Source organism: Yarrowia lipolytica, chromosome 1F (genome assembly GCF_001761485.1).
Source record: "Yarrowia lipolytica chromosome 1F, complete sequence".
Lineage (NCBI taxonomy): Eukaryota > Fungi > Ascomycota > Dipodascomycetes > Dipodascales > Yarrowia > Yarrowia lipolytica.
In genome coordinates, this window is record NC_090775.1 from 3,441,371 (window position 1) to 3,467,222 (window position 25,852).

The 25,852-nt window shown below is 48.1% G+C and overlaps 10 protein-coding genes and 1 non-coding gene across 11 annotated transcripts; 4 read left to right on the top strand and 7 right to left on the bottom strand.

The window, feature by feature from the left end:
• Positions 1–1,548: 1,548 nt before the first annotated feature.
• On the top strand, positions 1,549–2,902 carry YALI1_F34429g (uncharacterized protein; the record flags this gene model as incomplete). The annotated part of the gene is made up of 2 exons (XM_505932.3): positions 1,549–1,613; positions 1,777–2,902. The coding sequence occupies 2 exons, from the start codon at positions 1,549–1,551 to the stop codon at positions 2,900–2,902; spliced, it is 1,191 nt and encodes a 396-aa protein (XP_505932.1).
• Positions 2,903–3,202: 300 nt separating this feature from the next.
• Positions 3,203–5,899, bottom strand: YALI1_F34472g (uncharacterized protein; the record flags this gene model as incomplete). Its single annotated transcript, XM_505933.3, has 1 exon — positions 3,203–5,899. One exon carries the CDS (start codon positions 5,897–5,899, stop codon positions 3,203–3,205), a length of 2,697 nt encoding a protein of 898 aa, XP_505933.3.
• Positions 5,900–7,342: 1,443 nt separating this feature from the next.
• On the bottom strand, positions 7,343–7,451 carry YALI1_F34488r. Its single transcript has one exon. It is a non-coding gene; the product is annotated as a tRNA-Leu (tRNA).
• A 905-nt stretch (positions 7,452–8,356) lies between these two features.
• YALI1_F34497g (uncharacterized protein) lies at positions 8,357–10,084 on the top strand (the record flags this gene model as incomplete). Its single annotated transcript, XM_505934.1, has 1 exon — positions 8,357–10,084. One exon carries the CDS (start codon positions 8,357–8,359, stop codon positions 10,082–10,084), a length of 1,728 nt encoding a protein of 575 aa, XP_505934.1.
• Positions 10,085–10,240: 156 nt separating this feature from the next.
• YALI1_F34521g (uncharacterized protein) lies at positions 10,241–11,047 on the bottom strand (the record flags this gene model as incomplete). The annotated part of the gene is made up of 2 exons (XM_505935.3): positions 10,241–10,803; positions 10,987–11,047. The coding sequence occupies 2 exons, from the start codon at positions 11,045–11,047 to the stop codon at positions 10,241–10,243; spliced, it is 624 nt and encodes a 207-aa protein (XP_505935.1).
• A 1,359-nt stretch (positions 11,048–12,406) lies between these two features.
• Positions 12,407–14,278, bottom strand: YALI1_F34556g (uncharacterized protein; the record flags this gene model as incomplete). Its single annotated transcript, XM_505936.3, has 1 exon — positions 12,407–14,278. One exon carries the CDS (start codon positions 14,276–14,278, stop codon positions 12,407–12,409), a length of 1,872 nt encoding a protein of 623 aa, XP_505936.3.
• Positions 14,279–14,328: 50 nt separating this feature from the next.
• Positions 14,329–14,588, top strand: YALI1_F34557g (uncharacterized protein; the record flags this gene model as incomplete). Its single annotated transcript, XM_068283487.1, has 2 exons — positions 14,329–14,343; positions 14,400–14,588. 2 exons carry the CDS (start codon positions 14,329–14,331, stop codon positions 14,586–14,588), a joined length of 204 nt encoding a protein of 67 aa, XP_068139588.1.
• A 4,202-nt stretch (positions 14,589–18,790) lies between these two features.
• YALI1_F34610g (uncharacterized protein) lies at positions 18,791–19,705 on the bottom strand (the record flags this gene model as incomplete). Its single annotated transcript, XM_505937.3, has 1 exon — positions 18,791–19,705. The coding sequence occupies one exon, from the start codon at positions 19,703–19,705 to the stop codon at positions 18,791–18,793; it is 915 nt and encodes a 304-aa protein (XP_505937.1).
• A 709-nt stretch (positions 19,706–20,414) lies between these two features.
• YALI1_F34625g (uncharacterized protein) lies at positions 20,415–21,203 on the bottom strand (the record flags this gene model as incomplete). Its single annotated transcript, XM_505938.3, has 1 exon — positions 20,415–21,203. The coding sequence occupies one exon, from the start codon at positions 21,201–21,203 to the stop codon at positions 20,415–20,417; it is 789 nt and encodes a 262-aa protein (XP_505938.1).
• A 557-nt stretch (positions 21,204–21,760) lies between these two features.
• YALI1_F34631g (uncharacterized protein) lies at positions 21,761–22,777 on the top strand (the record flags this gene model as incomplete). Its single annotated transcript, XM_505939.3, has 1 exon — positions 21,761–22,777. One exon carries the CDS (start codon positions 21,761–21,763, stop codon positions 22,775–22,777), a length of 1,017 nt encoding a protein of 338 aa, XP_505939.3.
• Positions 22,778–22,858: 81 nt separating this feature from the next.
• Positions 22,859–24,814, bottom strand: YALI1_F34661g (uncharacterized protein; the record flags this gene model as incomplete). Its single annotated transcript, XM_505940.3, has 1 exon — positions 22,859–24,814. The coding sequence occupies one exon, from the start codon at positions 24,812–24,814 to the stop codon at positions 22,859–22,861; it is 1,956 nt and encodes a 651-aa protein (XP_505940.3).
• Positions 24,815–25,852: the final 1,038 nt, after the last annotated feature.

The window sequence follows — 25,852 nt, forward strand, 5'->3', positions numbered from 1 at the left end:
TACACACGTATCTTCCCCTGTCTACAGTATGTAAGGGCGTATGCTCTCTACTTGTACCAGTATGTAGTAGTCAATACTGCAAGGCTACACCTCTTAAAAAACTGTGCAGTTGATGTCACCACCACATACAACCAGTTCGACCGATCATTACTGATTACATATCGTATATCTGGTATCGTAGTCTCCTCAATACAGACAGATTTTTGCCAAAAAGAGAGACATCACTACTCATAGATAGGTTATGGGCGTGTTCTCCCAACCGCACGTTCGTTACTACAAGTAGCTACTTGTACCATAGTTAGCTGTACTACGTAGTAGCCACCTTCGATATATTGTAGCTACTTGTACTTGTACCATATATACAGCACTATGATATGTCGTATTGCACTGTACAGTATTGTTGTCGCCGGTTCCAAAGCAACACTGTTTGTATCATATACTAAGTAGTTCGTACGATACACAGATGATCAGGTTGGAATCTTCGATGCTTCGCTCTAAAGCCCCAAACTCCCATCATGTGAGCTATTGTGCTGTACCAATGTGTAAGAGTAAGGAATACATGGTCCCATTCCGTATCCCCACACTGGTCGAGCCACTATTGGGGCGGGTTATTTGAAGGTTGTATACATACTACAGCTACAGTTCGTACCGGTACTGTAGATATGGCTATACCGTAGGAGTGATGGCGCTTAGACTTCCTGTAACATGACCTTTGGCACAGTATCAATTTGCACTTCAATATACGGGTTGCCTCTCCACTGTATCTCATGTCTATTCACATCGGTGTCCGACGCACAGCATCAGATAAACAATCACTGTAATGTGGCGTTGATTGTTTGACACATTTGTTACAGCGTCCACAGGTGTGGAAATGAGTTGTCCAGTCTCTTGTTTCACTCTGCTTCGTTGATTATATGTACCTCCGATACCAGAGACGACAAACTGTCAACAAAACTAGATATTAAAATACTGACACTGTACCGACCAAATAAAGCACTTTGACTGTCTCAATTCCTGGACTAAAGGGGTCACATCGCCTCGAACTGGTAAGCGGCTATTTTTAGTGCTCTCTGCGGTGTGTCTGACAGTCTCTGATCAATCAATCACGCCAACCCCAGCCATAAAGTTTAGCTGCTCTCATTTCGCTCATTGGGGCATTGTCGCATTGCGAGATTAGTGCCTTTATTATTTACAGTTGCACAGCAGACGGCCATGGTCTGCGACACAGATCAATGGCTGGATCGCTCTACGAAGGCCAGAAATTCTTAAACCTGTGCACAAATACTCGCATCCGTAATACAATACCTCTCTTTTCTCTACCCATATCTCCCCCACCTACTACCCTCTCTTCAGCATGCTGTCCATGTGCATGCATTATCAGTCCTAAACGGGAAAGTCTGATACGGTTCGGAAGCAACCCTTACCCAATAACCCCGGTTGGGACCACGGCAATAACCTTGTACATATATCGTTGCTACTGTCCTTCTTGGCTTCCTCATCATCCATCAGTTTCTCAGTGTTCAATTGGGAATCTAGGACAAGAACAAAATGAAATTCACAGCTGCTGTTTCCGTTTTGGCCGCAGCCGGCAGCGTTTCTGCTGCCGTCTCCAAGTGAGTATCACATCACCTTTGTGGAGGTCTTCTGTCTGGTTCTTTAACGCCGAACCCCACATGGGTGGCGAAAGTTGAGATGACAGACCAAAACGATGAGATGCACAAAACCGGGAAAAACAGTCGAGGAATGAGCATTGAAAAGAACGCAAACTAACCGCAGGGTCTCTATCAACAAGATGTCGACTGCCGAGCTCCTCGGAAAGGAGAACGGTTTCGAGGACCATCTCCGAATGATGGGCCAGAAGTACATGGGCAAGTTCCAGAAGCTGGGCGAGTTCAACGAGCTGGCCAGCATCCAGGACGTCTCAAACTCTCCCCTCACGAACTACCTCAACGCTCAGTACTACACTGAGATTGAGATCGGAACCCCTCCCCAGAAGTTCAACGTCATTCTCGATACTGGCTCTTCTAACCTGTGGGTCCCCTCCGTCCAGTGCAACTCTATTGCCTGCTACCTGCACCAGAAGTACGACTCCGCCGCTTCGTCCTCTTACAAGGCTAACGGTACTGCTTTCGAGATCCAGTACGGTTCCGGCTCCATGGAGGGCTTTGTGTCCCAGGACACCCTTAAGCTCGGCTCTCTTGTTCTCCCCGAGCAGGACTTTGCTGAGGCCACCTCCGAGCCCGGTCTCGCCTTTGCCTTCGGAAAATTCGATGGTATCCTTGGTCTCGCTTACGACACCATCTCTGTCAACAAGATTGTTCCTCCTGTTTACAACGCTGTGAACCGAGGTCTCCTTGACAAGAACCAGTTCTCCTTCTTCCTCGGTGACACCAACAAGGGCACTGACGGAGGTGTCGCTACCTTTGGTGGAGTTGATGAGGACTACTTTGAGGGCAAGATCACTTGGCTCCCTGTCCGACGAAAGGCGTACTGGGAGGTTGAGTTCAACTCTATTACTCTTGGTGACCAGACTGCTGAGCTTGTCAACACCGGTGCTGCCATCGATACTGGAACTTCCCTCCTTGCCCTTCCTTCTGGCCTTGCCGAGGTTCTCAACTCCGAGATTGGCGCTACCAAGGGTTGGTCCGGACAATACACCGTTGAGTGTGACAAGGTCGACTCTCTGCCCGATCTGACTTTCAACTTCGCTGGATACAACTTCACCATTGGTCCTCGAGACTACACCCTGGAGCTCTCCGGATCTTGCGTCTCTGCCTTCACTGGTTTTGACATCCCTGCTCCCGTTGGCCCTATTGCCATCATCGGTGATGCCTTCCTGCGACGATACTACTCTGTCTACGATCTTGACCACGATGCCGTTGGTCTGGCCAAGGCTAAGTAAGTGCCGTAGCATTCTATATAAGCATCTAATGGATTATAACTTCGTATCTTAATCATCTGCAGACGTGTACAATACTTGCGCTGCCCAAAATTCACTATGGTACCAGCAATGGACTTCTACAATAGCAGGGATTTAGCAACTTTTCACACAGTGGTACATCTTGCAGTCAGATTAATACCACCGTTGCACATCATTGAATTTATGTGCAAAAGTAGCAATACTTTTATTTTTACTATCACATATACACAGACGTAGCTACTTGTACCTGGGATGGGCAGTCAAAAAATGCATATATTACAATCAGTATTCTGTTCGTCGGACGCTCACTTGTCGTCCGCTCTGAAGAGTTTCTCCATCTCTCTTAACTCCACTTCGAGATGCCCGTCGTGACGACTGACGAGAGACCTGTCGAACAGGAGTAGTTACAACTCCGTTGAAAGCCCGAGAGTTGAAATCAGCACGAGCAAGCTCGGCCCTGGCCTGCTCCAAACGCTTGAGTTCTCGTTCGGTCTGCTCAGCGAGCACGTGAGGAGAAATATCCTGGGTGCGCATGAGCTTGCCAGGGCGGGAGGTACCATCATGATAGCTGTACTCAGGGCTTTCAATATTGACGAGCATGGACAGAGAGCCACCCTCGACCTGGGGATCAAGGAAGAGATGGATGATGTCTCCATGTTGAAGCTGCACTGTGTTGCCTTTGCCGATCTTCTCGGAGTTGACTCTAATGCCGTTTCGGCTGAAATCGTGAAGGAAGATCCTGAAGAAGCCGTCAAGCTTGGGGTCAGTCATTATTCGCTTTTCGAAGATGCAGTGTTCCTTGGAGATGGGCGCCTTGTCTATCACAATCTGGTTGTCGGAAACCACTCGTCCAATTCGGTAGTTGTCTCCGGTAATGTCAAACTCGATCTCGTGAATCGTGTTCGGCAGGCTCTTGAGGTTGAGCCATGTGTTGGGTCTGGCTCGTCGGGTCTTCGAGGCGGAAGGAATCTTCACCACGCTGCCGTCTTCAACGTCGCTCTCGTCATTGTCAGTATCAGCCTCGGCCATTCGCTGGGCCTCAGCTTCAGCACGGATCCGAGCAGCCTGCTCAGCCTGGGCCTGAAGAATAGACTGGTTCTCAGCTCGGACACGAGATTCCACCTCGTTTCTGATTTTGCGCTCAAGCTCCTTACGAATACGAGCCTCCATCTCGGCAGGGGTCTCATGCTTTTCCTCGCTTCCAGTGCCGTTTCGATCAGGATTAACCCAACTGAAGTTGGAATCAACAGGACGGTCGTGAGCCTGTACTCCTCCATCAGTATCCGAGTCCATAGAATCCTTTTCGTTCAGAAGCTCTCGCTGTCGTCGCTCCTCCATAACGGCATCTCGAGCCATCTCAGAGGCAGCTCCACCAATGCGAGTTTCAACATTGTCCGTGAGAACAAGACCCTCAACAGAAATGGGCTCACCTCGGCTTCGGATCTCACTGTCGTTGTCCTCCATTAGAGGTGGCATGGAGTTGGGATCAGGACCGTCTCCAATGATGGTGGCTCGTCGAATGTCCTGGAACTTGTCAGAATCCAAGGTGGCCTGAGGAGAGGCATCTCCAGCTTCCCCCTCTGTAACTCGCAGTCGAACAGAGTCATCAGAGAACCAGGGGTGGCGCAGAATCTGAATGGCCGAAGGACGCTCTTCAGGATCAACAGTGAGCAGACACTTGATAAAATCTCGACCCATGGGGGATATGTTGAAGTCGTTTAGAGGCTTCTGGCAGTAGGTACCGGCAGTAATGGCCTTGACAATAGCCTCATGGGAAGTGCCATCAAAGGGTAAGTATCCGGTGGCCAGAACGTAACACAGACAGCCAATACTCCACATGTCAACGAGGTTGGAGTAGCAACCGGGATCGGCGCTGTTGGCTTTTCGTCGTTCTCGAGACAAAAGAATCTCGGGGGCAATGTAGGCCATGGTACCACAGAAGGTGTTGAGAATGGAGTCCTGGGTGACTTTGGCGAGTCCGAAATCAGACACCTTAACAATAACGGGGTCATCCTGGAAGACGAGAATGTTATCAGGCTTGATGTCTCGATGCGAAACGCCCATAGCGTGGAAATCTCTAACCGTTTCAAGCACCTGTTTGACGATCTCACGGGTGACAAACTCAGGAATGGCTCCAAACTCGCTGATGAAGTCCATAAGGTCTCCGTTCTCCATGAGCTCCATGACCAGGTAGTGACACTGGTCGTCTTCAAAGTGGTCAATGAGCTGCACGACGCCGGGATGGGTAATCCGCTTCAGAACACGAATCTCTCGCTGCACAGCTCCGGGGTTCTTCACCTTGGACTTCATGATCTGCTTGACGGCTCGAACAGGACCTCCATCACGGGCTACGCACTTGTACACGTTGGCAAATGCACCCGATCCAAGGAGATCATTGGACATGTCGTACTTGGCGTGAAAAGAGTTCTCGTCGTAGGGCACTTCGGTACCCATATGGTGGGTAAAGATGAACTTGGTTTCATCCGGGTTGTCCTGGGTGGCAACGCCTTCCATTGCTCCAACGGTAATCACGTCTCCGTTCTGCAGAAGAGCACTGTTGCCACGTCCCAAGTACCGGCCATTGACACTTGTTCCATTGAGAGACACGTCCCGAATGACAACTGTGCCAGCTCGTTGTTTGGTTCCTCCTGTATGCTCCACGATGAAGTGGATCTTACTGAGACGGGCCTTTCGGGCCACGACAAAATTGGCGGATCCAGCTCGCCCAAAGGTCCAGCTCTGAGAGCCCTTATAGTCTTTGGCCAGGTTCAGAAAGACCTCGTCGGTCTCCTGTTCATCCATGTAGTCTTTGCCTCCCGCAATGATCTTCATGCTACCGACAAGACCGGCTCGAATGTCTTCGTCTCTTTTTTCCTGACGACTGTGAGAGTTTCTGCTTGCCAGGACGGCTGGTCGGTCTGGCTGAGTTGATGAGAGCTCGTTCTCAGCTTCCCGTCCCAAAACATCGTCGTACTGCATTTTTGATTGGCTGGTTGATGCGAGAGGGGCAGAGGACTACTTGTAGCTGTTGGTCAAGTTGTCGTGGAGAACAAGTTGGGTGATTTGGGACCAAAACGGCAGGCCTCCTTCTTTTTATTGTCCATTCTGCAATGCACACAGTGGAACCCAACTTTATACTGTGGAAAGGTGGTGGCAACAAACAGAGTCTGTAAAGAGATATTTTTGTTGGACACGAGGGGTTTATGAAGGTGAATTATGGTCTCTTATACATAATTACTCGATACTTCTCTGTTAAATTACTCGAATACACCTTGAAAACCATACAAAAATTCTCCCTCTGCTGTCAGCATGTTTTGGTGCATCTACATTAGAGTTGTCATGAAGAACATGTGTGTTTGAAAGATGTGTAACGCGTTGTCATTGTGAGGCAGAATACTATATTTTTAAGAGGTGCGACTTGGTGAGAATGTGTTGGTTGAAAAATATTTTTTTCCATCGTAAACCGATCTCCACACCTCCACTTAATGACCATGTGTCATCGTTTCCTACCCCCACTCGAGACTGTGATTTGCAACAAAGTTCATGCGAACGCGTTTGGCCGCTGTTCTGTACACGCTCACGAATGAGATTCTCCATACCAGGAAGACAGAGAAATATTATATATGACACCAGAAACATTTTACACACGCCTAGAATGTACCTTGACCTAATTATTCTCTATCTTCCCCTCTACAACTAGGGTCTCTGTGAATCTACAATACCAAGTCACTTCGTCATATTATTTTTTATGATCAATTAAGCATATTGGAGTCAGTTAATTAGTGCTGCAGGCCGTCGTTGGGGTAACCAATGTTTATGACGAGGGGTTTGTTCAGCGGGCAGTGTCTAAACGAGGAATAAAAATATTTGACATAAGAAATCATATCAGGTGAACCATTGGAGACACTTTTTACCCATGGATATCCTGTTTTTGCTCATTCCACAGCTCACATTTGAGTTGCTCAGCCATTGACACGATTTCAATAAAACGCGTACAGCGTGTACAGCGTGTACAATGCGTGCATATCGATGTCCACCAGGGCGTGGGTTATTGACAATTGCAATTGGACAGTCAGGATGCAAGTAGTTGCTGTTTCACTCTTTGCGCGAAAATAAAACAATCCAAGAAAAAGCCTCTTATTATTGGCATCAATTGCAGCTCCACACTTGCAGTCTGGGAGAGATTATGCATGTATGACAAGAGAATTACACCATGCGCAGAATTGAAGGGGGATGGTGGCGACTACGAGGTACAGTATATACACTGTAAGCACTACCCTTAGTTTTTTTTTTTTACATATCGGAAATACAGTCGTCCACGGCAGGGTTGTAATAGACGTCAAAACAAAAAAAAAAATTTTATGAAAAAACAAGCACCAATAAAAAGCTTTTGTAGTACTCGTACCTTAGTCTGCATACAAATGTCAACTGAGGGATTCGAACCCTCGCCTCTTGCGAGATCCGAAAGCCAGATTTCTCTTGCTAAGCTTACACTTGAGTCGGACGCCTTAGACCACTCGGCCAAATTGACAGATTTTTACGTTTTTGAGAAATCTGGCCACTGCCATGGGTCATTTGCTGACTAAAACTGAACTGTGATTTTGACGATATTATGGACTGCAGACACGAGTTAAACAGATACTGAATATGTTGATGAGACATAAGACCCTTTTGGACACAGTTTTGAAGACAAATGTTGACCACCGGACCAGGAATTCGGATCAAACGAGATCTACGGAGAAAAGGATCTACATGATACTGAACTTTATGAGGGCTATTTGTTGATTGATTGAATATTATCAGAAGATCACATACTCCAAAGGACCTTCAGAACCCTAACGTTTGGAAGCTCAGCGTGGTGAATGGAGAGCTACGAAGGGCTGGTGAGACACTTGTTAAATAACGAGCGATATGATGTCGTGGCTTAATAAGGGACACAGCTTTCAACCCTCAGCACTATACTGTCTTCAATCATTTGACTATTATAAGTATGTACGAGTACAAGAGTAGTGTACTTTTAGACACGCCCAAGGACTGAGTTTCACAATTCGTCTTTTTCACCTGGGGTAACCTCGGACAACCACGTCGTTCCAATGTCATAGTAGAGACTCTGTCTGAAAACTTCATCATCAAAGCTCATCCACTCTACAATCATACTTCAACCTATCTCACTGGCCCTTCTTTCGAGTGCTTCGACCAGCATTGTGATATGCACCACCCTCAACCTTATTGTCCCCCACATGCATAATCTCAGGCGTCTTTGGCGATTTACAGGTGCGCGACAGATTACATTTTTTGCAGAGTGTCATACGAGTTGCTACGACGACAACAACACAAAACCAGACGCATTCAGGCTCAGGGCACTGCTGTGAACATCTAAGAACTCGACACGGACAAGACACGACCGCTTTTTTAAGCTCACTCAAGCAAGGTCCAATGCCTCCTCTTCAGATTGTATTGGACAATGCGTACCAGCGTGCCTTAGTATTGTACGACGAAAGATCTAGGCAGGTGGAGCTGATTCACGATGAAGAGCAGTATTTACAGCTGCGATCTAGCACACCACAGAGATCACAGAGTCCATTCTCAGCTGGTAACAACAGAGAAGGTCAGCTTATTGTAGGAAAGCCGAAACGACCTTCGGTTTCCCCACCACGACGCCACTCTGAAACTTATTGTGTGACATGCGGATCCAAGCTTCCAAGTGGATTCAGACAGCGACCAACTGCTTCAGCGAACGACTTCGTTGATCGCAACTACTTCCAACTTCTGGCAGGAGACTTACAACAAAATCATCTGGGCTCCAACACCAATGCCACGGGGAGAGCTAAGAATGGCACCTTTTCAAACCCGGTGTACAATAGCATTTCTGAAAATGCGTTCCTGCAGGGTTACTTTGACAAGTTCTTTGAACTGAAACACGAATTAGGCCGAGGAGGACGAGGAACAGTGTGGTTGGTGGAACATGTTCTCAATGGGGTTTCGCTGGGATTGTTTGCATGCAAAAAAGTGCCAGTTGGTGATGACACGGTGTGGCTGACAAAAGCTCTGTACGAAGTGACATTGCTGAAACAGTTGAACCACCCAAATCTCATCCGATACAACCATGTTTGGTTAGAGACATCTCAATGGTCTCCATTTGGTCCAGCTGTCCCCTGTGCATTCATTCTTCAAGAGTATTGCTCAGGAGGCAACCTTGAGGTCTATGTAAAGAAGAGACGAACTCTGACTCCGTTCGAGGTTGTGAGCTTCTTAAAAGATATATTGTCTGGTGTTTCCTACTTACATGAACATCAGATTATCCATCGAGATCTCAAGCCCTCCAACTTCCTACTCAAGGATGAAGGAAACGGACCTGGAACTCCCCCGCAGATTCTGGTGAGTGACTTTGGAGAGGGAAATGTCGAAGGCCAGCATAGATCAAGTACAGGAACCACAGGAACATTGGAATACTGCGCCCCAGAACTACTCTCGCGTGACATAAGAGGAAACCTCGGGGAGTTCTCACGGCATTCAGACATGTTCTCCGTGGGATTGGTTTTGTACTTCCTGTGCTTTGGTCACACGCCATACAGATCCCCTCGTGGAGTTGACAGTGGTGCAGTGAACTTTGAATCATTGAGAGAGGAAATATGTACGTTCCCGGGATATGAAGATGGTGAAGAACAACCAAACTTCCCTATTCCCACTGATCTACAGACTTTGTTGACCTCGTGGTTATCCACCATTCCTGAAGAGCGCATCAGTGCCAAAGATGCTCTGTTTTTGCTCGAGAACATGGACATGAGCACCATCACCGTCGACACGACTCTGACGACACGAAGACTGTCTATCAAGCCAGTGGTCCCGGATAGTGAAGATGAAGATGAGGAGCTAATTGGACAGGACTTCTCCGGTGAATTTCTGCCGGAAATACTCAGTTTGAGAGGAGCTGAGAAGCAACGAAAAGCACAGGAGAACAGGGTCATCAAGTATGGCATCAAGGGCTGTCTTCTGGCAACGAAGATAGCCACTATCGAGAAGGACAAGGACATGAGTCCTGTTTTGAGGCAGATGTTAATTCTGCTCATAGGTTTGGAGTTGCCTCTTAGCGCTCAAATGTCAGTTGCATTATTTGGGCTTCACATGGTTCTCATGTTGGTTGGTTACTACGGTTTTCTGTAAATTGACGGCTCTACTGACATGGTGATACACATGGTTTTGTGTCCCAGACATTAGCTACTGGTAACTGGCTCACCTCCACATACATAGCTACTCTGCACACATCATCAATCTCATTATTTCATTACTATGCATTAACTACTGTTTACGTACGTCTTCTTAACAATTACAGCCTTGGGCTTCGGTTCCTCCGTTCTTATTGAGGTCCACTCCCTTGGCGCTCATTCTGGGTCTTGCGGTGGAGTTCTCGAATGGCACTTTTCGTGCGATTTCTGTAAACAGCTCCAGCACATTCTCTCCTGTCAGGGCCGAGGTCTCAAAGAACAGAAGACCAGCCTCCTCGGCGTAAGCTCGAGCCTCCTCTGTAGGCACCTCTCGCTTGTCCTCCAAATCCAGCTTATTTCCGGCAAGGCCAATAATGATTCCGTCAGCAGCTCGGTGCTGGAGCTCCTTGACCCATGCCTTAGATCGCTCCAATGACGAGGCCTGTGTAATGTCATAGACCACCACAGCACAATTGGCGTTCCGGTAGTACATGGGGGCCAGCGACTTGTATCGCTCCTGTCCGGCAGTATCCCAAATCTCGAACCGGACTGTCTTGTTGTCTTCCAGAGAGACAGTCTGGGTCAGGAAGGCTGCTCCGATAGTTGATTCTCTCTGCTCGAGAAACTCGTCCTTGACGAACCGGGTCACCAGCGAGGATTTACCCACAAACGATTCACCTGTGTTAGTAACATCAAGCAAGTGACAGGCAAAGCGGTTCTGATACGAATCTGACCTAGCTTGCACCCTTTCTTGTACCCAAAGATCACACCAAAGATGCTTTGCTCCATTCCCATTTTCTTCTTGTGGTGGAGTCGCTGAAAGAAGCCAGAAGAGAGTAGCATAGACCCTCTCTCACTCACCTAATAACACGAGTTTGAACTGTGCAAATCGCTCTTGAGAAGACGTTCTTGGGGTGGCCATGTTGTATTGTGTTATCGTAGTGGCAGTATGATGGGATGTGGTTATCTGGGAGATACGGTTCGGATCATGTGACGTGGTACTGCGTAATGCGTTGTGGTGTATCACAGCATGAGAGGTGGCTGGGAGCAAAGGTATGATACTTGTACCGAGGGTTACGAGAGGCGGAAAACAGACGCAAAAAGTCTTGGCAGAATATATTACGTGGACCAATAGTTTGTATTGATGTAATGTACAGCACGAGTGCGTAAGTCCCTACAAATCTACTTATCATCGCCAATACCTGTACTCCGTTGAACTCATCCCATATACCTTGGTCGCCACCCTCCCCTGTAGCTATTTATAATTGGTACCGCTGGAACCCAAAACGGGTAATAAGTAAAGCAGTGCACTGACTTCTTGACATCTGAACACTTGACTTGCCTGAGAGGGGGACAAGAAAAAACAAAAAAAAAAAATCACGGTGCAGCTGTCAGCAGGATAAGGACGAGATATCGTACGGATGGCGAACACAAGAGTAATCAGCTTGTGCCATAGTGTTGTAGTATAATATTTCAATCGTGTTATGGGCAACACATCACAGTGCGACTCTCACTGTATATAAACGTATGTATCGTGCCAGTGTTACTCATACAATACAGGTGTACAGCATTATGCGTTCAGCTAGAAATCACCAGCATACCAAAAACTGCTTACCATCTCCTGACCGGGTAAGTTGGCAGTCAGTTATTATTTGAAAACGATATATATATACAGTATATATGACACCCTTCGGCCTTCGGCGCTCGCTGCAATTTGGGCAAAAGTTATCCCTCCACTCCTTGTACAAGTACGAACGCCTTAGTCTCGACAAACTTGCTCATTATAGACCCTCTGATATGAGACCTGAAGTCACGACACCCAGAAATGCCTCCATCGCACCACCCAACCCCAGAGGTGACCCAAACTAAATAATAAGACGCCCTGTGTGTCACACCAAGCGCTTCTCGATTGCTTTGACTGCACTCCAACATCACAAGACCCTACTTGTAGTGTCTTACAGTAGGTAACTCGGTGATGTGCTTCACGGAAGAGGGCTTTACTTGACCCACGTCCAAGTGAAACACCCTTACAACTCTGAATGCAAAATAACCAGAGTAAAAACCCACAATGGCTGCTCATAGTGAGCATTACTGTAGGGCTCGTAGTCAACGTTAGTCATACTATAATCTACTTGAAGTAAGTGGGTTCACAAACTATAGCGATACCAGGCGCCCAGTTGCCTCCCATTATACTTGCAATCTGTCCAAGAACCAACTACTGTACCACCTACAGGAATATTACCGTGTACTTGTAGATAAAAATGCAATAAATAAATAAATACTATGTTTCATGGGTGACCGAGGTTTCTAGTGCATCCTCGTCTACGTCACCTTCACAATTTTCACAATCGTCCCAGTTAATAGGAACCCATCTCGCAGGCACCTGTTTCTGGGTCGTAATGCATCGCTTGTCGTCGAACTTTGTCACAAACCGCTTACGAATGCCAAAAACCTTTTCCCACTCTCCATCAATTCCAGCCTTAAGGCGGTAGAAGGAGTCGGGATTGTCGGTTCGAGGCGGCAGCAGCATGGTGGCTCGACCCACAAAATCGGGGTCCAGCTTGCCACGCTGCCGCATGAGAGCCTCGGAAGCATACACCCTCAGAAAGTCGGGGTTCATCCGGTGCTCTCGGGGGCGAACCACAGGCAAAAGAGTAGAGCTGTAGTTGTATGTCTTGAGAGGAATGTTTCTGGGAGAAGCAGTGGAGGTAGAAGTGGCAGTAGCAGCTTCCTCGTGAGTACAACCAGCGTTGTCGGCAGCAGCCGCAGCCGCAGCTTGGTTCAGCTCGTCAGTCATAACCATACACTCATCTGTGGATCGGGGAGAAAATGCAAACAACGCCGAGTTGGAACTCACCTGGGCCTGCTGAGACGTGGAGAACTTGCTGGCGGCGTTGCTGAAGGCCTTGAAAGACTTGGTGATGTTGGACACCAGTTTGGACCGCGTGGAGGTCGAAGTGGTAGCCACCGCAGCTGCAGCAGAGGCAGCAGAGGCATCGGCGGTTGAAAGAGTTCCATCGTCGGCAGTAGCAGTACCCACTACAGAGCCGCTATCGTGTGATGCAATGGATGCGGCCTTCTTAGGATAGACGTAGTCCACCCCGCTCATGTCATCATCATCGGTGAAAGAGGCAAACGATTCTGTGCGGGGGAAGCCCAGAGAGGGGGCGTCCGACTCGTCTCCAAATTCGGAGTCGTCCCCAAACTCAGAAAGAGGATGGTCCGACACGGGAATGGGACATGCACATGTCACCTGTCGCGACGAGGATGAGTTCTTGCTCGAGAAGGACAGCAGAGAAGTTCGCCGTTTGGGTAAACGGGAAAGAGCACGGCTGGAGGCAGCAGCAGACATGGTCCCGGGGAAGTTGTTGTTAGTAGAGGGTACGGCAGTGCCAGCTGACGTAGCAAGCACAGGTACAGTGTTGTTTCTGATAGTAGTGACGCCATTTGTGTCGCTAGTGTTTGTGTTGGTAGCCACGTTGGTGTCATCTTCGTTGGTGGCAGTGGCGGTGGCATTGTCAGTGACAGCGCTAGTGGCCAAGGCAGGGTCATAGTCGATGCTGCTGGCTGAGCTAATGGAACTAGCGAACATGTCGTCAGGAGGGCTCGTGGCATAATAAGGTGTCTGGGAGTCCCGAGCCAGTCCAGAGAGTCGCTGCAGGAGGCCGTTTGTGTCATTGTATGTCTGGCCAAACAAGGACTCGTACTCGTCGTCGTCGTCATTATCGTTTGATTCTGATGAATACACCATAGACAAATGAGGTGGGGTGATGGAAAGACGACCCAGAGTGATGCCCGTGCCCATGACATAAGGGTTCTCACGCTCCATGATAGTCACATGAGACCCCGAGGGAGTAAGATGTGTAGCACCACGGACGATTTCCGTTGTGTCAGCAGGCTTGTTGAGGCTTTGAGTGGTGGACACGGTGGAGGTCGAAGACACCTTTCGTGCGTTCTTGTGATACGTCTCATCATCTCCATCTCCGTCACTCCCTGCGGTGTCCAAATGTGAGGTTTTCTTTTTGCTCTTCTTCCGTCTTCGTCCGATGGGAATCTGAGTCGATAGTAGCAGCTCGTTGACGCTGGGGTTGATTGTACGGCGGGGCACTGCAGTTAGCCCTGAGCCCCTGGTTTCAACAGTTCTGAGGTTCATAGGCTGTGTGTATTTGGTAGCAATATCGAGAAAGTCGAGAAATTGTTGAAATGCGCGGGTTGTCGGTTTGAATGTTTTTTTCTGACTGTGTCGATAGTCGATAGTTGGGGTGCCCGGAAAGCCGTTTCAGTTGTCAGTTACTTCTGCCTCGATCAAAAAGATGAAAAAAACGTGGCAAGGTGAAGCAGTGGAAAGAGAAAGGACAGCGTCGTGTATATGCTGCAGGAGACCGAGTAATGTAACTTGCACCACTTGTCTATATGTTGTTGCCACCCGCTGTTGTGTGGTGATAGGGGCCAACAATCAGTAGATAAATGTCTTCTCTGTAGCCAAAGCGAATAGCCACCAATATATTGTTGGTGTAGTAATTAGGTTCACAAAAGGAAACGAGTCGTTGGAGGCTTATTTATTCCGGGAAATGGCGCTACTACAATTCAGACTCACACACTAATCTGATCCATGCGTTTTCTAGATGGGAAGTTGGAGACACGCCGAGCAAGTCACGAAAGGGGTCTAATTTCCATTGGAGTCCGGGTCGGGTCCTTTTCTGGGACTACGCTAGCGCTCGGTCACCCCCTAAGCCAGTAGAATGTTTGGCGTTGCCTTCTTCCATGCGATAAACGCACACACAGGTAAAACAGAGAACCGATTTGCACATATCACTTTATCCTAGAGGTTATCGTGGTTGGGGCTAAAGATAGGGTGACAGATAGCTTATTGTAGGGGGCAGCCAGAGGCTAATAAGCAACATTCAAAGTCTCGAAATGCGGTCTTTACGAGCCGATAGCAAGCCCTTTTGCTGCCCCTCCTTCTCCTGGGCCATTACAAATTAATCTCGTCTCAACACTCTACACCAATGCTGCATGACCTACCTGTTGTTAGGTGCGCAAAGGCTGCAAGGTGTGTCATGTCTATGTGGGTCCTACGTCATGGGATGAGCCGCAAGCACAAGTTGCAAGAGAGCGCATTTTGTTACACGAGCACAAGCAATAGCAGCACAGCTTGTATGGACATGACAGATTTTTTGCCCCAAAATTGCTAATATCGAAAAAAGTGGACCACAACCCCCAAAAGGCCCTGGCTCAGGGTTAACCTCCCAGTCGGAATCCGCCTTCTCAATCCAGAAGAGCTTCGGCTTATCTGGCTGTTACCCGGCACACGGCATTAGCGGACAACAAGGTGGTAAACGGCTCTGGCCGATCCGAGGAGATGGGGTTAGGGTGTGACTGTGTGAAGCGCTCCCTTCTCCCTTCAAGAATAGTTGTGGAGGCGCCAACCAATCTTCCAAGAACAAAAAAAGCTCTGCAAAATCGTCTGTATCAACATAAAAAATAAAAATAAGACGTGGCTGGGGCGCCACTGAGCAGACCCACACAGCCATACAGAAGATCAAAGACCCACCCATATAAAAGGAGAAGTGTTATCCTGTTGCTTCGAATACGATACATACCGCTCGGCTATGTGCATCACCGTCAGGACCCATAATTATTTTATCCACTCCCATTTTGGTCCTTTTTTTTGACTCTTTTGTCGCCCATTTTTGTTTACGTCTATTCTTTTGTGTTGTCTTGTTTCACTGGTGCGGATCGTGAAGTGCGGAGTCCACACCCTTGCCGTTTGCCGCTGGGCTTGTGCTCTTTGTGGGTTTACAGTGCAACCGCAAACCCCCCTACAGTGTGCCACGTGGGTGGCAATGAGGAGATAGAGCCAATCTGCATCAGTGAGAGCCCTCCGATAACACCAGAAGAGACACGTAACATTGAGAGCACAAGGCCGTGGCTGGGGTGACAACATGGCGGTGCCATGTTGGTCCGAGTACAGTAAGTGGTGGCTATACACCCTCTGCGAGTGGTCCAACACTTCTGCTCTGCAACTCACTATCATTAGCTACATGCCACAGGTACAACTTAACTAAGCGCTGGCTTTTATGGGATTTCATGAGTCGGAACGTTAACACAGCTGGGGTAACCTCTAAGCACATCTGGAAAACAAATGCGAATGCATGGAGCTCTCAGTCGGTCCCCTCCCTGTAATGCTTGCCCAAACACGAGGTGCGATGCGACCTTCTCGCCGCTCGGCTCGGCATCTTTTAATGTTTCATTTAACGTGTACAAGTACAACATTATCCAATTATGACAGCAAAGATCAACTTGATTCCTCCCTGAAGGGCTCTCAAATCCCGTATTGTAAGTACGCCCAATAATTAGGGCTTATGTTGCGTATTAGCATTCCATGGAATAGGAGGTTCGCCTATTACAGAAATGTCTTGTAGTCGCCATAGCAAGCTATACCAAACGCAATCATCCTATCGCGAGTCAGCCCTTCAATTGACAGTTTGCGTGCTACCCCCCCTGAGTTCTGTTTACCTGACTGTTTACATCCGCGGAGACGTCGGTTGAAACAAAAAAAAAATGACAGAATCAGTCATCGGAGAAGCGGAACCAGTGCTGCGTCCACCATGCTACATAATTTTTTAGACTCCAAATTCCCGCATAGTTTCTGTCTCCCCAAATCTCTGTTTTACGTATTTTCTTAACCCTAACCCCAGTTGACAACTGTGGGGGGACGGACGGGACGGAGTATGTCAATCTGTAGACCCCGTGTGGCCAAAACTACCAAGAATGACATTTTCGGTTATCAGTGCTATCACAGTTTGCCCCTTGTCTCACCATCCACATAGTTGGCGTTTGTTAGGGTGAAAATCGTTCACTTTTGAACCGAAATGCTACTGTACACCAGAAGTCCCTGGTATGATACTTACAGTATGTACTGTACGTACCAGAGGCTATTAAGGTCCCAGCACTGCCTGACCAAGTCCCAACGAAAGTAGTTACGTCTTGGCCCAAACTCTGGTTAAAAGCCGCTAGCGCCAAAGCCTAACTGCATTCTCTTGAGTGGAATAAGATGCCTCGTTCTGGAACAAGATAATACGTAATACGACAGAAAAGGGAATCTAAGCCTCACTGAAAAGGGGGAAATACACCGGCCTGAGGGACTTTATGAGGGTATAATTAACTCACGACTCCTTTCTGACATAGGACGTCCGCACCTTTTTTTCTTCTTCTTTCGTGCACAACATTGCTAAAAGTGCATTTCCCTCCCAACGGGTTTTTCCTCGTGTACGCCGTAGACGTAAGGGTTGCATGGCAATGCCAGTGTACATGCTGTACTTGTATCTGTCCTTTTTTTTCAGTGCAACAGATCACTCTTGCGAGCCATAAAAGCAAATGCGTGCATAATTAATGAAATGTTAGAGTGCCGTATGACCACCAGTATGCGAGCCCCATTACCCAAGATTTTTCAGAGTGCCGTACGAGTACAGATTTGGAGTGCGTGAGAATGCAGTTCAGAAAATTGTGCCGTTCAATAATAAGGGTATTTATTGCTCATACGGTTATTGAGGGTTATGAGCGGAGTGGTATGGCTCTTCACACGGGCAGATATAGGGGCTGTCTCTACAGTTAAGAAGTATGTAAGACTGCACCCCCGCCACAGGTAACTATTACTAAGCGTAGAACCTGGCTTATCTCACTCACGTCTGCCTCTGGCATCTGTCATCTCCATCTAAAACGTCATGGAAAAAGTCAATGAATTCATAATGGTGGACCTTGTCAATTAAGCCTCTCTGGCTGTATGATACCCCGGTAGCAGATCGACACTCGGGATGACAGCCACAATCGACGATATCAATGTAACCTCTTTCGGTGGAGGCCCAGTGCCGTGCATAACCTTGTAGGTGACAACTCCGATTATTGATATCACGCAGCTGTCGTTATCATCAGTATTGGTAATTGCTTTATCTACCGTACATACCCGTGGTTCCTTTGTTTGTTTCCGATGAGAGCAGTTTATAACCCCAGTCGCCGTGTATCGGTGTTCATTGTCGATGTGGCTTGAAGTCTACATGCTGTACCAGTACAAGCACTGTAGATGCAGAAGTGTTTCCTTACAATAAGCGGTGATTGTCTTGTAGCTGGAGATTGGGTCAAGGAGAAGACAATGGTCAGAAAAGGCAGCGATAAAGAGCTGAGAGACAGTAATTACTTTCTTGTACAATAGTGTCCGGGGTCAGCTATTGGGTGTCAATGGGTTGGTACAGAGCATACAACAGAGTGCAAGAACTTGAAAGGACTCTCTGTGTTTGGATACAAATATGTACACTTAGGTATAAGTATGAATTTGGTTAGCTGCTCTACTCGTGGCTGCGACGACCAATTACAAAGGCCCATAAGGGAGACCTGATGTGCTTTATTTAATCACTGTGCTTGCATCTTTTCTTTACGAGGCACTATAGCTATCTATGGAGATATCGATTCCACCTCTACTTGTACCTGGAACAAAACAGTTGGCTAAACTTTTCACGCTCAGTATTCTCCCGGTCAGCTTATACTGTGGAACTCGTACGGACTCATACTTCCCAGATGGTATAGGTACATTGATGTGAATTTTACATGTATAAATAGATGGCCTTGGGCTTTTAGCAAGGCCGGGGCCAATTTGAGACGCGGATTATTAGGAACCATCTCCAAGCCGATTAACAAGACCCTCTCTATGTGTCGGTTGAGCTGAGGTGCTCGTGCCTGCTTGGGGTGTTTCCGAGTGGGAAACAGAGTCGGTCAGACGTTGTGTAGGAGCGGGAGCAGCATAGTCGGTGTTGTGCTCTTCCACGTAGACGTCTTCAGTCTGTTCGCGGCTGTTATCAAGCCATCTTTGGACGTAGACCCACGGGGGAGCCAACGGTCTAGATCCGCCTGAAAACTTGGGGTACACATCTTCGAGGAAGAAGATGACATGACCGATGAACATACCGATGAGCTCAAAGATGAGGGTCTTGTCTCGTCCACTGAGTCCAGGCTCCTGATGCATCTCGTCATGGTGAGACACCTTGATGGGCCGGCCTCGGTGGTCTCGTCCAGGACCCTCATCGTTGGCAATATATGACATGGCCAGAGTGACCCATGGCAAGTAGGGTGCCGTGAAGGTGAAAACTCCGAGCAGCGAGACTCGAACGCCTTCGTTTCGTCGAGCCCAGAGGTATGTGATGGCTGACAGGAGAGAGGATCCCAAGAACGGAGGCGAGATCTTGGGAAATGCAACAGCTATGAGCAGCAGGTTGGCGGCGGCAAAGAGCATGATCCACGCATACTCGGCCACGTTGTGTCGGTAGCAACCCTCCTCGAGCATTCTAGGGTGGCGGGAGAGAAAGTAGGCTCTGAGGGCCAGGTCGATATTGAGCTTTCCAAAATAGAAAAACGGCGTGACAAACCGCCAGTACTCGTGGCGTTGCACAATGCCTTTCCACAGAAAGATGTAGTGGATCTCGGACGCAAAGCCCAAAAATTGCAGCAGACCCAGAGTGAACACTCCTCCAATAAATGTCATGGTCACGGGGGGCAGCTCCGTGAGCTGTTGTACAGCCATGTCCATTTTGAAAGAATCTTTTTGTGTCGGTGGTTCTTTTCTTTTGTGTGCTGTGCTGTTTGGAAAAGAGTGTGGAGATGTGAGGTGATGTGATGTGATGATGTAGTGATGTCAGAGAATGGTGAAGTGACGTGGAGGAGAAGCAATATAAGGTTGTTATCGAGGGCTCTTGACTAAGCTCAGTAGAGTTGCGCCGAGGAGGTGAGAAGGGGTTTCGGAGTCTTACTGTCAGTGTATTCGTGTGCTGGATTGTTTATGTTTTTTTTTCAGGTTGATATTGTTTGTTTTTTTGTATTGAAATCGGCATTTAGAAGTCCTCCTTTTCGCTACGATACAAATACCTCCTCTCTCCCAGGTACGTATGTACTCTATGGAAAGAGGTCCGATGATTGAGTCTAAGTGTCTCAACAAAGAACGATGTGACCCCAGCTTGACAAGTGTAATTAACAGAGTGTGAGCATTTAATAATTTCGATAGATCAGGAAGATGAAAAACACAGAATGGGATTCATTACCCAGGTAAAACTTGCATATTGTATCCTATGTACAGAGTTCCATCACGTATCCAAACTACCACCTTCTAACACCACTACAGTATTACAAGTACCGGTACCACAGGGTACTCTCTTACAATATCGTTTTCATCGCACCTTCTCTACCCCTTCCCAAATTAATTTCTTCGTTCTGACTATAACTTATATACTTGCAACCCTTGGTCACTTCTTCTTGGCCATATCCTTCTTCATCTGTCGGAGATCCGGAGGCTGTTCGATTCCAAGATCTCGTCTCAGCTCCTCGGCGTCCTTCTCCAGAACCTCTTCCCAATACACATTAATGACAGGTTTGGATCGGAAGCCATTGTAGAGAGCCCAGGGAAGGTAGACGTCAAAGTACCGCTTGCGCTGCTTGGGCTTGAACTTAAGAGGAGTGAGGACCATGCCCAGACCACTCATGGGCAGACCTGTATTGGCCCATTCGAACGCCTTGAGAGCCAGCTCACCCTCCATGATGATAGGCAAACCCGTCAGGGCATGGTAGAAGTCATGGGACTCACGGTATCGCTGCATGACATAAGCGCACTCGGGATCGTCAATGTATCGCACCTGAGCTCGGGTATCAGGTGAGACCCCCTCCTTGTCCAGCCACTCCACGTATGTTCGTCCAATGCTTCCGACCTTCATGTTTCGCAGTTTGTCGAGATCCAGACTCTTGCTGGTCATTCGGGGCTGTTCGCGCAGCAGACGTCGACCGGTCGGGTCTTTGAGCATCTGCTCTCGCAGCTTGTAGATGAAGTAAGGCTGGGCGGTTGCTTCTCCAAGAGTGGCAACCAGATCGCCTCGTCGAGAGTCGAAAAAGGTGCCGAACCCACTGCCTACAGCAAGCACGGCTCGTCCCAGACACGTGAGAGGCACGTGTTCGGGGTATGCCTTGGGGTAGTTGCCGTTTAAGAGCGTTCGGCGCTGAATTGGCGCCAATAGTGTGGTTTTGGGCACCGTTCGGAACATGTTTGTACGCTTGCAAGAGAAAGTGATTCACTTAGAGTTGGTGGACTGATGTGAGAGATAAAGTTGATGCATCAAGATGAGCAACTGTGTGGTGTACCAGGTGCTCTAGCTACGACACAAGTGGGGTAGACCATTGGGAAATATTTAGTGTCCAGATTAATAAAAAAATGTTATAGACTTGTTTGGATGGTAATTTTTTTCCCGAAATTGTGACTACCGGTATCTCAGAACGATGTTGTGGTGAGGACTGTAGTTAAGAATGCATGAACAGTATAGTATGATCACTGAACAACCCTCATACGACCTACATTGTATGTACTTGTACCTACAGTAAGTGATATATATATATATATTCTTCGAACATTGAAAACGTAAGTTACACCTAATAGACCTCATCATATCATATCTTCAATATTCCATTTTATGCAAATTTCTCTTCCTTCCTTCATGTCAAAAATCACTACAAGCTTTCGGTACAGTATGTACTTGCGCTGGTAAGTTCATGATTCGATGTGCAGCTCAGACACAATCTTCCAGCCATAACCACACATCACAACATGGCACATCTATCGTGGTACCTAGACGATCTGCAAACAATAGTGCCAGAGACCATTTCCAACGGTCTGAAGCAATGTCTGCTTTCACTCACAGCCCCTGAAGACTCGCCCTTGCCTCCGTTCAAGCTACCCGTCTCATCGCACGCCTCGGAAACACTCAAGGGAGTTGTCTGTCGAAGTGGAGCTGCTATTACCGCTACTGACATCCAACTGAAACTCCATTCACTGAAAAACAAATCGTTCACAGTCAGAATCAATCCAAAAACAGACGGATACCAACTCAGCCAGATCGACAGCTGTATCAACCACGTCAGCCTAGCATTGGACCAATGTGACGCCATTATCGGCTCAAGAGATCCACAGTACCTCAATATAGTAGCCCAATCGCTCATCAAACACATCAACGAAGCCGTGGCGTCAATCAACTCACCTGTCGTGTTGCTAGAGAAACCCACTGAACCGGCTGGAGGAATCCCCAGCAACAACACCTCGCGATGTGCTACACCCAACCCCAACATTTCGCACTCCAGTCAGTCTATCCCCGTCTCGCTGTCTGGAACTCCGCACTCCACACCCTGGCTGTTCCCCAACACTCCTCCAGTTGACTGCTTCAACCCAAACCTACCTCCAGAACTCATTGTCGAGTTTTACATTGCCAAGTGTGCCATTGTGGTGGACGTGCATGTTGTGGACCGAGGCATCAGTCGAGCTGGAACTCCCTCGCAGAACCCTTCACCTTCTTCGTCTTCCGCAAACTTGGCTGCTCTCACTAACCTCTTCAAACGAGCTCCGGTAGCCTCCAATACAGCCCCCAAAATCACTTACAACGGAGAACTGGTGAGCGAGGTGGAACGAGTGGTTGTGGATACGAAAGATCCCATTCTTATGTCGATAGAGGCCAAGCTGAGCGCAATCAAATCTGCTGCTTATCGTCTCCATCGAAATCTGGCTGCGGTATCAGGTGCTTCAGAAGCTGAGCAAGTTATCATGCCTGTCACAGAGGTATCTGCTAACTAGAGACATTATTTCAGCACCTTATCTATTTATTTATTCAACATTACACATACCGTATTAATATCATCATTATCGTATTTCATACTATACAGCTGCAGATCCTACGCCGGTGATTCCAGCTACCCACCGATCAATGTGTTCTCGGAAAAACTTGTTGGCCACGACAAACCCAATTCCCAGCACCAACACTGTTAATGACGCAAACATCTGCTTCTTGTGTGGCTTGTTGTCCTTATGCTCATCCAGTTGCTGCTTGTGGTGGTCCAGCTGCTGCTTGTACTCGTCCAGCTGCTGCTCAATCAGGGACAGCTGAATGGTGGAAGACTCTGCTTGTTGCTCAGCAACCTCCGCTCGTTCTCGCAGCCGGGAGTTTTCAGCCTTTGTATCAGTGACTTCTCTTTTAAGCTGTGTCAACACCTCACTGTCAGAAGAAGGGTTGGAAACAGCTCCAACAACTCCTGCTGCTGTAGCCACGCCGGCAGCTCCGGAGGCAGTTCCAACTGCTCGTGTTCGCTCGAGTTCTGTTTCCAAGTCGCGAATCTTTTCTTTACCCTGTTTCACCTCAGCTTCGAGCTCCCGCACTCGCTGCTGCAGCTCCACACTAGCATACTCTTTCATCTGCTCGTTTCGTTCGTCCTTAAGACTTTTGTGTTTCTTCTGCTGGCTTTGGATCTGCGATAGCATCTTGCGCACACTTTCCAGCTTGGCTGTCTCCACACGCGTGCTGTGGATTTGTTCAGCGAGAGTTTTTACTGCATTCTCAATGTTGGACGACGAAGAGATGCCTGACTTCATGAAGAGACCCCCGACCGAGTTGCGAGAGTGGCCCAGAGCAAGATCCTCCAGAGAAGTGTCCACATCTCCGAAAAGTGCAACATCAAGAGCCTCGGCCTTCTTGGGACGTGCTCGAGAAGGAGGACCAATCAGTGTCTGCTGGCCTTGTGAGGTAAGTGTCTGGTTTTGCGTTAGTTGCTGGTTGTTCCCACCGTTGTTTTGAGAGACCACTCCACTGCCGTTGCTCAGGACATTGACCTGCGTGAGAGACGAGTCTCCTGACTGCAGACTCATGACACTGATTCGTTCCACCACTGCGCTGATTTTACGGTGTAGAAGAGCCGAGCCATCGTTATTGGCGATGTCGATTCCGAGCTCGAGCAGATCGTTTCGCTTGAGCTCGTGGGGTTCCGATTCTCGTCCATCTTGGCTCAGACGCTCGCCATTGATATATGTTCCGTTGGAGGACTTTGCGTCCTTCATCCATACTTTTCGTGTCAGTTTGTCGGCCCAGATCTCCGCGTGTTGTCGTGACAGCACCCTCGAGTCGAAGTAGCCATTGTCGGGTGAGGGTAGAGTCTTTTGAGACGTCTGACGGCCTAGTTTGAGCACTTCGGGATAGAATGGAAGTACTAGAGACTTGCGGTCAAACGTGTTGTTTCTGGGAGACAGTACGATAACAACACAATATTGGGTACGCGCGGGCGTGATTCCCAGCTCGCTGGCGGAAGATGCAGACGTGTTTCGAGTTCGACGTCTGGGGGGATCCGCAGGAGCATTTGTAGCCGTAGTGGCGTTATTGTTATTGTTGTTGTTGTTGGTATTGTTTGATGCAGCTGCTGATGAGATCTGGGGTGCAGAGGTTGATGGAGCTGGAGTGGTGGCTGCTTGGATGGCGGTAGAAACAGATCTGCCAGGTGTGCCCGTAGGTCCCTGTGTAACACTCGAGACACCTGTAGCGCCTGAGACTGCAGTTGGGGCTGCGGTTGTGGGCGCACCACCGCCATTCACTCGCTTAGGAGCAATAGACGAGGAGGATGAGGAGTTGGGGATGCTGGAAATGCTGCCACTGGAGGTACTGGCGCCCACAGAGCTGGCCCCGGCACTTGTGGATGTGGTAGAGGCCGTGGCAGACGCAGTGCGGGGATAGACGGAGGGCGCGTTGACCGGCACGTCTCGGTCTGATGGCTGGACAGTCGCCGAGCTGTCCACCGAGTTGAGAGACGACACTGAACGTGCGGATCGTAAAGAGCCGTTTTCACGCATGTCGTTTGTGGAGAGAAAGAGGCTGAGGTGTTGTTTGTGGAGAAGTGGAGAAGTGGATTGGATCTCCCACTGATATGTATCGTGCTGGTATGTGTTGCAAGCTCTCTGTCGATGCCAAGTGTCTTTTATGAGCAGATGTTGTCACACCGCGTTTTGCTGTTTGGTCTGTTTGGTTCTGCAGAGACTAAGTTAGACTCGTGGATAAGGAGTGGAGATGCCAACTGAGGGAGGTGTAAGTAGAGAGTTTGAGTGACGTCAGAGAATGAGTGGTGCTTCTGAGAGGGTTATGTTGGGCTTTTCAGTTGATGTATGAGTCGATATGGTTCCTATTATCAGTGTAACGAAGTCGCCGCAGTTCAATACAGTAGTCTCAAACCCCACTGTCTAGTCCAAGTATGTACTTATAGTTATGTTAACTGGACTGGGAGGCTTCTTGTACACTGCACTCTTGTGCTGCCAAGTGTCTGATTTTGGAAGAGAGGAAGACAGGTTTATCGTGGGAGAGCGGTAGACGAAGCAAGGATCAAAGAAGCTGATTGGGTCATAAAGACTTATGGAGATGTTGGTAGCATATCCTGACAACAATTGTCCGCTTATGCCACCCCCAACACCTATAAATACTACCTATAGTCTCGCCATAACCGTATTCTCAATGTCACGCTTTCGACATATCGACGGTTGCTGTTTGAAAAACATGGGGTAAAAGAAAGACATTGAAAAGGAACAAGGGAAGAAGAAGAAATTAAGTGATCAAGACTCATTCGGTTGGTGATTAATAATAGCACCAACAAGACTACTCCGTACAATTTTGCCATCATCTTCGATATTACATTGCAGCCTCGGTTGATCTTGAACTTACTCGAGGGAACTTCTCAGAACGAACCTCTTCTATTTCCTTCAATTGATTACATTTTCTTACGTAAGAATACGAATATAAAAGGCATTGATTTGCTATTCGGTTCATCTATAAAGCGTCCACCAGCTATCCCTGTTTCTTCCAAAAACCCCAAGCCCCTGTATCCTCAACTAACTTCTTGT